At 36.7% G+C, this 11,509-nt stretch overlaps 2 protein-coding genes across 2 annotated transcripts; both read left to right on the top strand.

Moving 5' to 3' along the window:
• Window positions 1–4,603: 4,603 nt before the first annotated feature.
• Window positions 4,604–8,045, top strand: LOC135651129 (CDP-diacylglycerol--glycerol-3-phosphate 3-phosphatidyltransferase 2-like). The gene is made up of 7 exons (XM_065170954.1): window positions 4,604–5,025; window positions 5,947–6,044; window positions 6,626–6,676; window positions 6,774–6,887; window positions 7,434–7,490; window positions 7,601–7,686; window positions 7,783–8,045. The coding sequence occupies exons 1-7, from the start codon at window positions 4,725–4,727 to the stop codon at window positions 7,901–7,903; spliced, it is 828 nt and encodes a 275-aa protein (XP_065027026.1). The 5' UTR covers window positions 4,604–4,724; the 3' UTR covers window positions 7,904–8,045.
• Window positions 8,046–9,138: 1,093 nt separating this feature from the next.
• LOC104000114 (DNA polymerase zeta processivity subunit) lies at window positions 9,139–11,233 on the top strand. Its single transcript, XM_009422067.3, has 5 exons — window positions 9,139–9,206; window positions 9,290–9,370; window positions 9,451–9,563; window positions 10,548–10,737; window positions 10,810–11,233. The coding sequence occupies exons 1-5, from the start codon at window positions 9,179–9,181 to the stop codon at window positions 11,016–11,018; spliced, it is 621 nt and encodes a 206-aa protein (XP_009420342.2). The 5' UTR covers window positions 9,139–9,178; the 3' UTR covers window positions 11,019–11,233.
• The last annotated feature ends 276 nt before the right edge of the window (window positions 11,234–11,509 follow it).

Here is an 11,509-nt window from a genome sequence, read left to right as displayed (position 1 = left end):
CTTGAAATATACAAGTTAGTAAATTTTGCTAGATGTATAAGTTAGCATGCTTTGCTTCTTGAGATAGGCAAGATAGCACTTTTGCTTCTTTTTCTTTTGAGATAGCAACTTTTCTCTTTAGATCACAAGCTAGCAATTCTAGTTAATTTTATGTCATGCAAGGTAGCAAATTTTTGGTGATGTTCAAGATATCAAGTTCTTCTCCTTGCAATATGTAAGCTAGCAAATATTTGCTTCCTTTGTAATGTTTGAGCTAGTAGTATTTCTCCCCCTTTGTCTTTGTCAAAAAGAAGGGAAGAATACAATGTTGTAATTCTTTTCCCTTTACATCAATTTTCAAATCATGACAAAGTTGAAGTATCAATCTTTTTTTCAATATGTTTGTGTATCATAATAGTTTCAAATTAAAACATGCACAATTTCAAAACCTTACATTTCATTTTCATGCATGATATCAAAAAAAATAAATCAATCATCATTATGATCATATCATACATGATACTCATAAGCTAACAAATTTTATATCATTTTAGAGCATCAAAACAATATCATGAGTATTTCATGTATAATTTCATTTCATCTCATCAAGAAGAATTAATTGGGTGATGAATACAAGGGGTTATACAAAAATAAATCAAGTCATAAGAGATAAGATCATATAAATACCAAAAAACATGATTCATATATTAAATCTCCTCTTAATTAAAATATAAAAAAAAATTATAGGAGTACAAAGAAGAGATCTTGATAAAAAAAAATCTCATGTAATTCCAAAAAAATCAAGATCATGATTTTGATAAAACTCATTTAAATTCAAATCATCAAAATCGTCGAAATTATTTTCAAGAGATTCATAAAAGTGATATAAATAGATTCATTAATCTCCTTTTTAGAAAAATAGATAAAGTAGGAAAAAATAAATTTTTCAAGGAGAAACCTTTCCTCTTTTTAGTTATTTCAATTCATGTGATTTATTTCATTTGTACCAAATAAATAAATGCATCAACATTTAAAATCGAAAATACAAGATTTATTACGTCAAAGATCAGTAAGACATAAATCAAAAAAATCATCATGCATTATTTTTAAATCTCATGCATAGTATAAAATCACCGGTACCAAAAGTTTTAATATTTTTATTATATAATTTCATCATTATGCATCATCAAAAATGATTTCATCAAACATAAAGCATTTTCAATCAAGTTCATTTTGTTTGTTATAGTCATGCATTTTTCTTTTCAGATGAATCTAACTTTTCATGCTTAATTTCCATACAAAAGCCATGCATTATTTTTAAAACCGAAAAAGCAACTTTCATTACGGTAAAAATCGATAATCTATAAATCGCAAAGATCGTCATGCATCATTTCTAAATATAAACTCATTAAGCATGATATTAAACCCTTTAGCCTTTTTATTAAAACATCAAGGTTTCATAAGACATCTTCAATCAAAATCGAAAAGCTATATGGAAATCATCAAAATACGCATTCTTACTTCAAAAATATACATAGGATTATCATTAGATTTAAATATAACATTTTATTCCTTTAACATAAAATATATAATTTTTATTATCGTTTTCAAAATTACTTGCATGATCAGAATTTTTATATTTTCATTATATTATTAAACATGTAATCCAAAAAAAATTATATAATTTTTTAAACTAAATTAAAAATAACTCATGAAAAATATCAAGTAATTTTAAAGTAAACTAAAGGAGTTTTGTTTGAGTTGTTTACCTCATTGACGAGAGTCACCAAAGTAAGGTTTGTCATTTCGTCTTCATCGGTTTGCTCCTCATCTTCGAATGAGCTTGATTTGTCCCAAAGAGCTTCGTTCTTTTTGCGTTCATAGCAAGTAGTTGCGTTCTTTTTATTTTTGTTCTTTAACTCTTGTTTCATGAACCTTTTCAATTTCATAGTGAGGAGTTCATGTTCACCATCACTTGAGCTTATGCTCGAGTGGTCTTCAATTGTTCTAAGTTCAAAATCCTTCATGTTCTTTGGAAGGTGGTTCTCATGTTCGTCAAGTGTCACATTAGTCATTTCATAGGTCATTAAAGACCCGATAAGTTCTTCGATCAAAAAAGTATTCAAGTTTTTTTATTCTTGAATAGTCATTACTTTCAAATTCTAATTTTTAGAAAGAGATCTTAAAATCTTGTTAATGAGTTCAAAATTCAAAAAGCTTTTACCAAGAGCTTTTAAACCATTGATGACATCCATAAAACAGGTGTACATATCAATAATGGTTTCGATCGGCTTCATTCGAAAAAGTTTAAAATCATGCTTTAAAAAGTTGATTTTCGAATATTTAACTTTGCTAGTGCCTTCATGTGTGATTTTGAGAGTGCGTCATATGTCAAAAGCCGTTTCGTATATAGAAACCCGATTAAACTCAGTTTTATCTAAGGTATGAAGCAAGATATCCATAGCCTTTGCATTTAGAAAAAAAATCTTCTTCTCCAAATCATTCCAATGGTTCATTGGAAGAGAAGACCTTTGAAAACCAAATTCGACTATGTGTCATAAATGGAGATTCAATGAAAGCAAGAAAACTCTCATTCGAGTTTTCTAATAAGTGTAGTCCATCCCATTGAAAAAGAGATACGAATGAAAAAGTGACCCTCTTGAAGGCCAAAAAGAATCATCTCTCTTTGGGTGTTAAACCAAATGAGAAAATGAGGCTCTGATACCAACTGTTAGAAACAGAGTTGGCACTAAGAGGGGGGGTGAATTAGTGCAGCGGTAAAAATTATGTCGGTTCAAAACTTCTTTGCGATAAAATCTATTTCCGACGAAACCATTTCGTAAATTTCTTAACTTGAAACACGTTCGTAAATATATTGAAAGCAGTAAGCTATTAAAGAGGTTTACAGTAAAGATAAATTGCTCAAAGTAAAATGCAAATCTGATTTTAGAGTGGTTCGGTCGTCGTGACCTACATCCACTTCGTCGATTCCTCTTCCATCGAGGCCACCGGCATCTACTATCGATCTTCCTTTAATAGGTGAAGATCAACCTCCTTCTTACACCCCTCTTCTCCTTTTCACAAGTTTAGGAGTCAACCTTTACAAGCACACACTCCTCATAAACAGAATTCGAAACTTAAACTATAGAAGGGGATTTCTCTAGTGATTGCAACAGCGTTTTCTCACTTTTAAATGCTCTGTGCTTGTGTATGTTAACTAGGGATGAGAGGGGTATTTATAAGCTTCAAGTTGATTCAAACTTGGAGCCTAAAAACATCTCATCCCGGGTTTCCTGAGTCCGGGCAATACCATCGCTTGTGCTAGGCGGTACCATCACGAGTGTTAGTCTGACATTGACACTGCACTGGGTGGTACCACCGCCTAGCACCCTGCTAGGGGTGGTACCACCACCTGACATAATCTCGAAGACTGTGCCACGACGGTGCCATCTCTTGAGTCATTGTTTGGACCTTTTATTGGGCCCAACACAGTCCTTACATGGGCCCAACTAGCTCATAATTGGGTTGGCCCAATTCCAAACCCAATTACGTGCTAACTACAAAATCTAAGACATACTTAAGCTAAACAAGTCTATAAGTCTTGGTTTCTTCCGGCGATCTCTCAATAATGTTCCAACGGAGTCCCGGAAAGCTCCTTGACTTCACGATGATCTTCTTGACGAGTTCCGACGAGCTTCTCTAGCAAGCTCCGAGACTTCTTGGTTGGTTCCGATAGAACTTTCGACGAACGTCTGGACTTCCGATGAGCTCTCGAACTCCCAATGAAATCGCGTCCTTGACTCCGGAACTTCATTTTGATTTATACCTTGCTATCATAGTTAATCCTGCACATGTAAAAACACACTTCGATCTAGACAATTAATACTAAGCATGAATCATGTTGTCCGACATGTCATTGGTCCCTCGAAGCTTTGTCCAATTCTTCAGCACATCGTCCTCTTTTGCGGCTTATTGCCCAATCGGTCAGTTGACTCCGCAACTCCGATATCCTTGGCGTAATATCTGCTCTTATTGGCCCGATGCCCGAATCCATAGCTCGAAGCCTTCTGTCGATACGTCGACCGATCCTCCGGTTCGACGTCCAATCTTATGACATGTTTTCTCCGGCCCAACATGATTCTTCCTGCTTTAATTGTCTCTCTCTGATCAAAGGATCCTGTGTCACTCAAAATGCAGATCAAATCATTAACAATTATCAATTGGTTTCATCATCGATTCACCAATATTAATTATAATTCAATATATATGAGACTCGAGCACTATATTTTTAATAATATCTATATTATTTTTAGTATATCTAATATTATAAATATGATTAAAAAATAATTATAAATGAGCTAAATGAAAACATTATAATAGTTGAAAACATGTTAAAAAATAGATGAAAAAAAATTTAAAGAATATTTTGGGCATTTTTTAAATTAGAGATGTTGTTTGAAAAAAAGTTAATATGGATCCAGATTCAAAATCAAACGGATCCGAATCCGTACAGGAGAAACTTTTGGATCCGGTCGAAGTTTCGGATCCTTAAGTGATTCGATATGCTTATTGTTGGATCCGCATTCCCGATCGTTTCTGAATAGAAAATTGAGACACCCATTCGTAACTCACCAGACAGACTACGACAAAGACAGCGACTGTCGCCAAGAGAAGGCCGCTTTTGCAACCGCAGCACAGGGGCGCGGCGCGATCCACGGCGCGAGGACCGGCGGTGGCGAACGTGAATGGCTCTTGGATCCGCGCAGGCGCCTCTCGCGGCCGTGGCCGCCACGTCGGGCGAGAGCGTGAGAAGACGGGCGGGTGATGCCGTAAGAGGGAGGAGCAGCGCCAACGGGGACGCCGCGAGCTCCATGGGTTCCCTTTACGAGTTCCGGAACGGGAGAGGGGAGATCGAGATGAATGGGAGCGGCAGCGTCAAGCAATCTACGCCGCCGCTGCTGCAGCAGAGCGGCACGCCGAAGCTGCTCACGCTGCCGACGGTTCTCACGATCGGCCGGGTTGCTGCCGTCCCCCTTCTCGTGAGCAGTAGGTGGTCTAAATGGCATATCCCTCTTTCTTTTCGTGTGGTTTATACGATCTATAGAGGTTGGATTGGAGTGTCGGATTCTGTTCCTTGGATCGTCTGCGTCGGTGATGCAAAGATGGAATCTTGACATAACTCTTTGGAAAATGATTACCATGATTTCTATATAGTTTGAGATTTTTTAATCTCGGAGATATAATTGTTTTTTTGGTGATCTAATTGCAATTTTCTCTTTTTTTTTGTGATAAAACTTATAATTAAGAGGTTCTCATGTCTTTATCTCTTCAAGAGTTCAATGACTTGTTGTGATCAAGATTGCTTTTAGCTGTAGGTAATTGTTTATCTAGGAAGCTCATACGTTTATGTAGAAAGGGAGAGAGGATCTTACAAAGAGAGAAACATGAAACCCTTCTTTGTCCTCGAACATCAATGTCGAATAAGCATACCAAGATCGCAAGCAAATCTTTCTTGTTTTTCCTCTTCAAGGTTCAACACCACTTTGCATTGCAGAAATGCTTTGGTTGTGTTTGTGGTGGCGATGCTGGTCATGGCAATAATGGAAGAAACAAGCCATGAGATATCACATTCTAAATAGTTTTGGCATAACAAGTAAAGAGTTGTTGATGCTTTGACACTCATATCAAAAAAGGTTAAATGATTGTATCGTCTTTCTGCATGCATCCATGACTTCGAAAACATGTGTATTGCGTTTAATTTATTAGTTATGGATGCCAACACTTTCTTCAATTTTTTTTCTTTAAGTAAAGTGAGAGGTCATCTTATGTTTCCTTTTTTATCTTTTTTGTAAATATTCACTGATGGTTGTGTTCACCATCTTTCAGGTGCTTGTATTCATCTATTGATAAATCACATCTTTGAGTTTGTCTATGTGCATAGGCTAACATATTTACTGCTTTCACTAGCTTTCTACATGGATGGTCGGTGGGCAACAACTGCTACAACAGGCATCTTTCTTCTCGCAGCACTTACAGATTGGCTAGATGGCTATATTGCACGAAAGGTATGTGAGTTTTTATACTTTTTGGCTGCAAGCATATACATGCAATTCTGGATCAGAATCATACAAAATGCTATTTTACATGTGGTCAAATCACACTTCTGTTTGTAAAATTATGTCCAATGTCTTTTGAAAGCTTAAACATTTCTATGATTTTGAAAGCAGTGGGAAATGAGTTCAATCGAAAATCAGATGATTGGAGAATAAGAAAGTCATCATGTTTATCAGATATAAACAAGTTCTTATCATATGATACTAATCTATTTGATGCCCCCTAGCGCACTCCAACATGTTAAGGAAACTAATATCACTTTTTTTTTTACCATTTTTTCTTATTAAATAAGACAATTAGATATCCTACATCACCAAAATTTTGAAAAATGTTCACCAATGTAAAATATTTGTATTCGGTGGTACTATTCTTACTCTTGATGTAATTTCATTCCAAAATATGACCTAGTTCGATCTTATCATTTAAGGTGTTGATTCATTTTCAATACATCCACTAGTTATGCACTTATGCTCCTATGCATGACAAACCAGGACACTACTTGCAACTGACATTAATTTGTTGTGTTCTTTAGATGAGACTAGGAACTGCATTTGGTGCATTTTTGGATCCTGTAGCTGACAAGGTATCCTTCTTTATACTACACACATAGCTGTGGCCTAGCAAATTCCAAAAACATCCTTGTATTAGTTTAATTATCTGATTCTTTTGCTTGCTTGCAGCTTATGGTATCTGCCACTTTGGTTTTGTTGTGCACCAAACCTTTGAAATGTGCTGTATTTGGGGATGTTCCATGGCTTCTGGCAGCACCTTCAATCACCATTATTGGTAGAGAGGTAATCACCAATTTGTAACCAAGTCTTTTTTCCTTTCTGAATGTGCAACAAGTTCATATGTTCATTTGTATTTGTTGTGTATTGTGTGTTTGTGCTCTTTCCGGATCTGCTTAACCAGACTCTATTGCCAATATTAATCTGAATCCGGTTGCTTGATTTGCAAACTTCAGGCCTTAATCAAAATCAATCTATTCTATGTGAATCTGAAATATTCAATAATAAATTAATTTTAGTATCTTAATCTGCATCCCGAAATCAAGAATTTTGACCTTCATAAGCTTGTTTTTTACTTTCAGAAATCACACTCCTTTGTGTATTACTTATCCCCAAGTTTATTTGCTTTGCTAACCAGTACGTTTGTGTTGCTTTGTGGTTATCAGACTAAGTTAAAAAGAAATGCATGTAGTAAATATACACAATGAGGTCACAAAAATTTTCAATTTGTTATTTTCTTCTTCTCCAATGGAATTCGGTTCCAAACTGAGTATACTATTTTCCTTTTTAATGGTCATAGGCTGGTTTTACTATTCTGTATCCTTCTCGCAGATAACTATGTCATCAGTTAGAGAGTGGGCTGCATCCCAGAATGGTAGAGCTCTTGAGGTACCTTTTTCTTTTTGTTTCCATTGGTAATGTGCTTCTTTAGCAAAGGATATATTTTATATACCATCTATAAAAAATCTATAATATAACCAAATGATACCAAAAAGCAGGCAGTAGCAGTAAATAGTTTTGGGAAATGGAAAACAGCAACACAAATGACTGCACTGACTGTTCTTCTTGCCAGTAGAGATCCCAGGTTATGGTCTTAATCATGTGACATTCATTTGCTTATGATATTATTTTCTGCATATTTAATATGGTTGAGTTTTTCTCTCTTTTTTCTGTTTTGCAGACTTGCAGCGATGACTGGTTTGGTTGCTGCCGGTGTTGTCCTGCTTTACATTTCAGCTGGGCTTGCTGTATGGTCACTAGTTGTGTACATGAAAAAGATATGGAGATTATTGCTGAAGTAGTTTATTTCCAGCTATATTTGGCACAAGAACACAATGGCCAGGACCATATACAAGGACAACAGGGATTTAGATGGTCTCCCTGCACTATTCATCCAGTTGTATTTGAGTTATGGAAAGCATGTGGTTAGCAGATGGAATGCAAGCATAATTGTTTTATGTAGAGGTAGATAAAGATTAAGATAAGGCATTTCCATGCCTGATTATGTTAGGTTTGAGCATCAGATGTTTCACAGTCACTGCTGGAGATGCTGTCTTCTCATCTTTCCTTCAGAAGCTTACTATGGGAAATATATGGAGTGATGGTTACAGCCATTCATGGATCATCAGGAGTAACAACAAATGTCTAAATCAGATAGATGTTGCTGTATCATTTTGCCAAATGGTCATAACTCTCATGAGATTCAATTGACAGTGAGTTATCCCACTGAGTGATTGTATATGACTTCATAATGAACAGAGATTTAGGTTGTTAAAGGTTTGCAATCACTAAGTCAAAAGTATTTTAGAAACTTATTTTTGGAGGGCAGGTTTCAGCATGCAGAACATTCTTTTCTCATATCTGGATGTGCTATTGACAATGATACATGCCTTAATTCTTCTCATGGAGTCACAACCATTTCATGATTTATGGATGACTAGCACAAAGGTGTCTTGGCAATTATGAGACTCTCATGAGCAGCAAAGAAAAAGATTCTCAACATTAGCTAATGTGGTTGACTAGCTAAATATTTTTTGGATAGAAAAACATGCCAATGCTTCTGTTTTCAGTTTTATTTTCTGATTATTTTTTTTGTTCTCTTGCCTGCTAAATATGATTGCAAAAACAATAAACTTCAATTACACTGCAGCTATATGCAGTTCAAATGACTCTCCTTTAATCTTGACCACAATACTGTCTAAAACTTCTTGTTGTTGAAACAGTCAATATTATTTTTATTTCTTACTACAAAGGGTAAATAATGAAGATCAAAATTTCTATTAATTGAGATCTTATTGAAGGGTAAGTGAATCAAATATATCATTATCAGGCTAATTTCTTTCATCTCTCTTTTGATAATTTATCAAAAAAACCCTTATATTTCGAAATTTATTGAAAATGAGGACAGATATGAAATTTAAAAAATTATAAGGGTTTTAATGCAAAAAAACATGAGGGGTTCTTTCGATAATTTCTGAAAGCCACGTGGACTCTCCACGTAGTCATATAACCGAGTCGCTGTATGCTTCGGCCGAGTTCGGTGCCCGCTTCGCGTCGTTTGCCTTCCCCGTGACGCCATGGATCGCAAGAACACCTCTCCTCAAGGTATGTAACCCATGAATCCATCAGTTACCGTTCCTTCCTCCGTATGCTACTGACTTCTGCTTCTCCCTTCGATATCTGTGAAGGCGAAACGGCTCGTGTCTTGGTTGAGTTCTTGGAGGTCGCCATCACCTCCATCGTCTTCCTCAAGGGCTTCTATCCTTCTGGTGCTCCATCTACCTCCCTTCTCTCTTTGTCTCGCTTCGTTTCCTCTGTCTGACTGTTCTATTGGTGCACGCGCAAAAAGAGGCCTTTGAGAGGAGGAGGTACATGAACGTGGTGGTGCACAGGGCGCGGCACCCCCAGCTCTCCGGCTACATCCACTCCGTGACTGCCGGTCTCCTCCCCTTCGTCCAAAAGGTTCTTTCTTTTCTTCCTTAGTCACTTGTTTGCCGGTCTCTGGCTATTGTGGACTGCTCGGTATATGTTTGTGATTTTGCCAGACTTGGTTTCTATTGCTTCACTGTGCATTAGTGATGCAGCCATCTTTACCCCTGGATTGAGGTATAGGATTCGTCAAAGAGATCAAAGAGAAGAAATACAAAAAAAACAGGAACTTTAGTTGGTCCCTCTAATTTCTGATCATTGAAAAGAAATTGGATGGTTATGGAGGACAAAACGGTGATCGTGGAGCCATTTAGTGCTGAGAGAAGACTCAAAAGTCGTGCGAGCCATAGACAATTAGATACCTTGATGAAACAAGAACCATGAACATTATTTTCTATGGAAAGTTATTAATTGGTGAATAGGTCTTAATTCTTTGGTCAAATAACCAATATTTCCTTCCCACTTCTCTCATATATGACTTCAGAACACTCATCACCTAATCTGCTTTCTTGAAATTTAAAACCTCTCCAAATTCCACTTCCAAGTTGCGGACATTAGAGCTTAAGTGCTTGTAATTCTACCAGGGCATTTGTCTCACCTTATATCATGAGTTCTAATGGTTAATTAATTTGCATTTGGTTACGTTACCTTCTGCTTTTTCCCTCCCTCGTGAACTATGCTCAAGTGCAAGCTTGCAATTATCTATCGTGAGACTAGGTTAATTTTGCAGGTGGTGTTTTATTCATAACAGGAAAACTACTAATGACCACAAGCTATTTATAAGCAACAGGAGTAGGAAAAATTGAGCCTCTGCTAATCACATGTGTGTGAAATCCAAACTGTGTAGCAGAAAGGTTAGAAGAGTGAAGATTACCAAACAAACACTGGCTTGCACTGCTTGTGAAGGAAGCCTCACATGTGGTTCTTTATTTTTTTCCTAGACACTGTTTGATTTCATTGAATGCAGTTAAACATTCTTGCAAAGCTGGATGCTGAAAACCTTCACAATTCTTGCAGGGGTTGGTGGAGAGGGTGAATGTGATCTTCTACGACAATGAACATGTCCCGGTCGAAAAATTCGTTTTCAAGATTATTGTCAACCAGTCATACAACTCCAAGGTGGAAGAGAATGATCTTGAGTTTGCTCTCAGAGCATTCCTCATCAAGCTGACAGTCGCCGAGCCCCTTACCAAACCTCTTCCATCTGGTACTCAACTCGGCCTAGACATATTTGTTTCATGTTATTGGCCCTGAACTGAGGTTGTATTTTGCGGTGCAGGTAGCAGTTGGGAGGTCACTGCCTACTTTCGAGCCCTTCCTCAGGACAGCAGCAACAAGGAGGCTCGGATGTGGGTTCCAACGGACACAAAGCAGTGGCTGCAGCCCCCAGACATAACACCGATAAAATCAATGAGCAGCGAGCCTTTGAAGGTACAACTTTACCTAGAACATCCCAATCCTTCAGAACCAAAGAATCTAGGAGTGTGATGATATGCTGCACATTTTTCTAAAAGGAAATTACTATACTTCTGTTAAATTATGGATCTTGCATAGTTGTAGGGCCGTGTGTAGGTTGTGTTGTATATCTTGCAACTCTTTAATTCATGGCTTATTAGGCTGCAGTGGTTCAAACATTGAGTTCATGAAGTTCTACATCTTGTCAATTTCTTATTGAGAAGAGCAATGTTAATGCTTTCCTCTCACTCAGACCCACACAAGCTCTTTATATAATATATTTTGTGTCAATAATTTATAACCTGAGTTTTAATAGATAAGGATTTCATGTTAAAAGAAGCTTTATGCTGTAATTCTGACACGCATTTCAAAGAATGCTTTATTAGTGATCTCTCATATTGTTGTCTGGTCTCCTTTGAGAAACCAATTTGATCAAGCATAGTATTCTTGGAAGCATATGACAGTTGCTTGAAACATTCAATTTTAATTAAGCAAAGATGAAAAGAGGGGTGCATAACATCAAA

This window comes from Musa acuminata, chromosome BXJ3-10, assembly GCF_036884655.1.
Source record: "Musa acuminata AAA Group cultivar baxijiao chromosome BXJ3-10, Cavendish_Baxijiao_AAA, whole genome shotgun sequence".
Classification (NCBI taxonomy): domain Eukaryota; kingdom Viridiplantae; phylum Streptophyta; class Magnoliopsida; order Zingiberales; family Musaceae; genus Musa; species Musa acuminata.
Note: the sequence above shows the minus strand (reverse complement) of the source record. Positions and strands in the feature narration are given on the sequence as shown.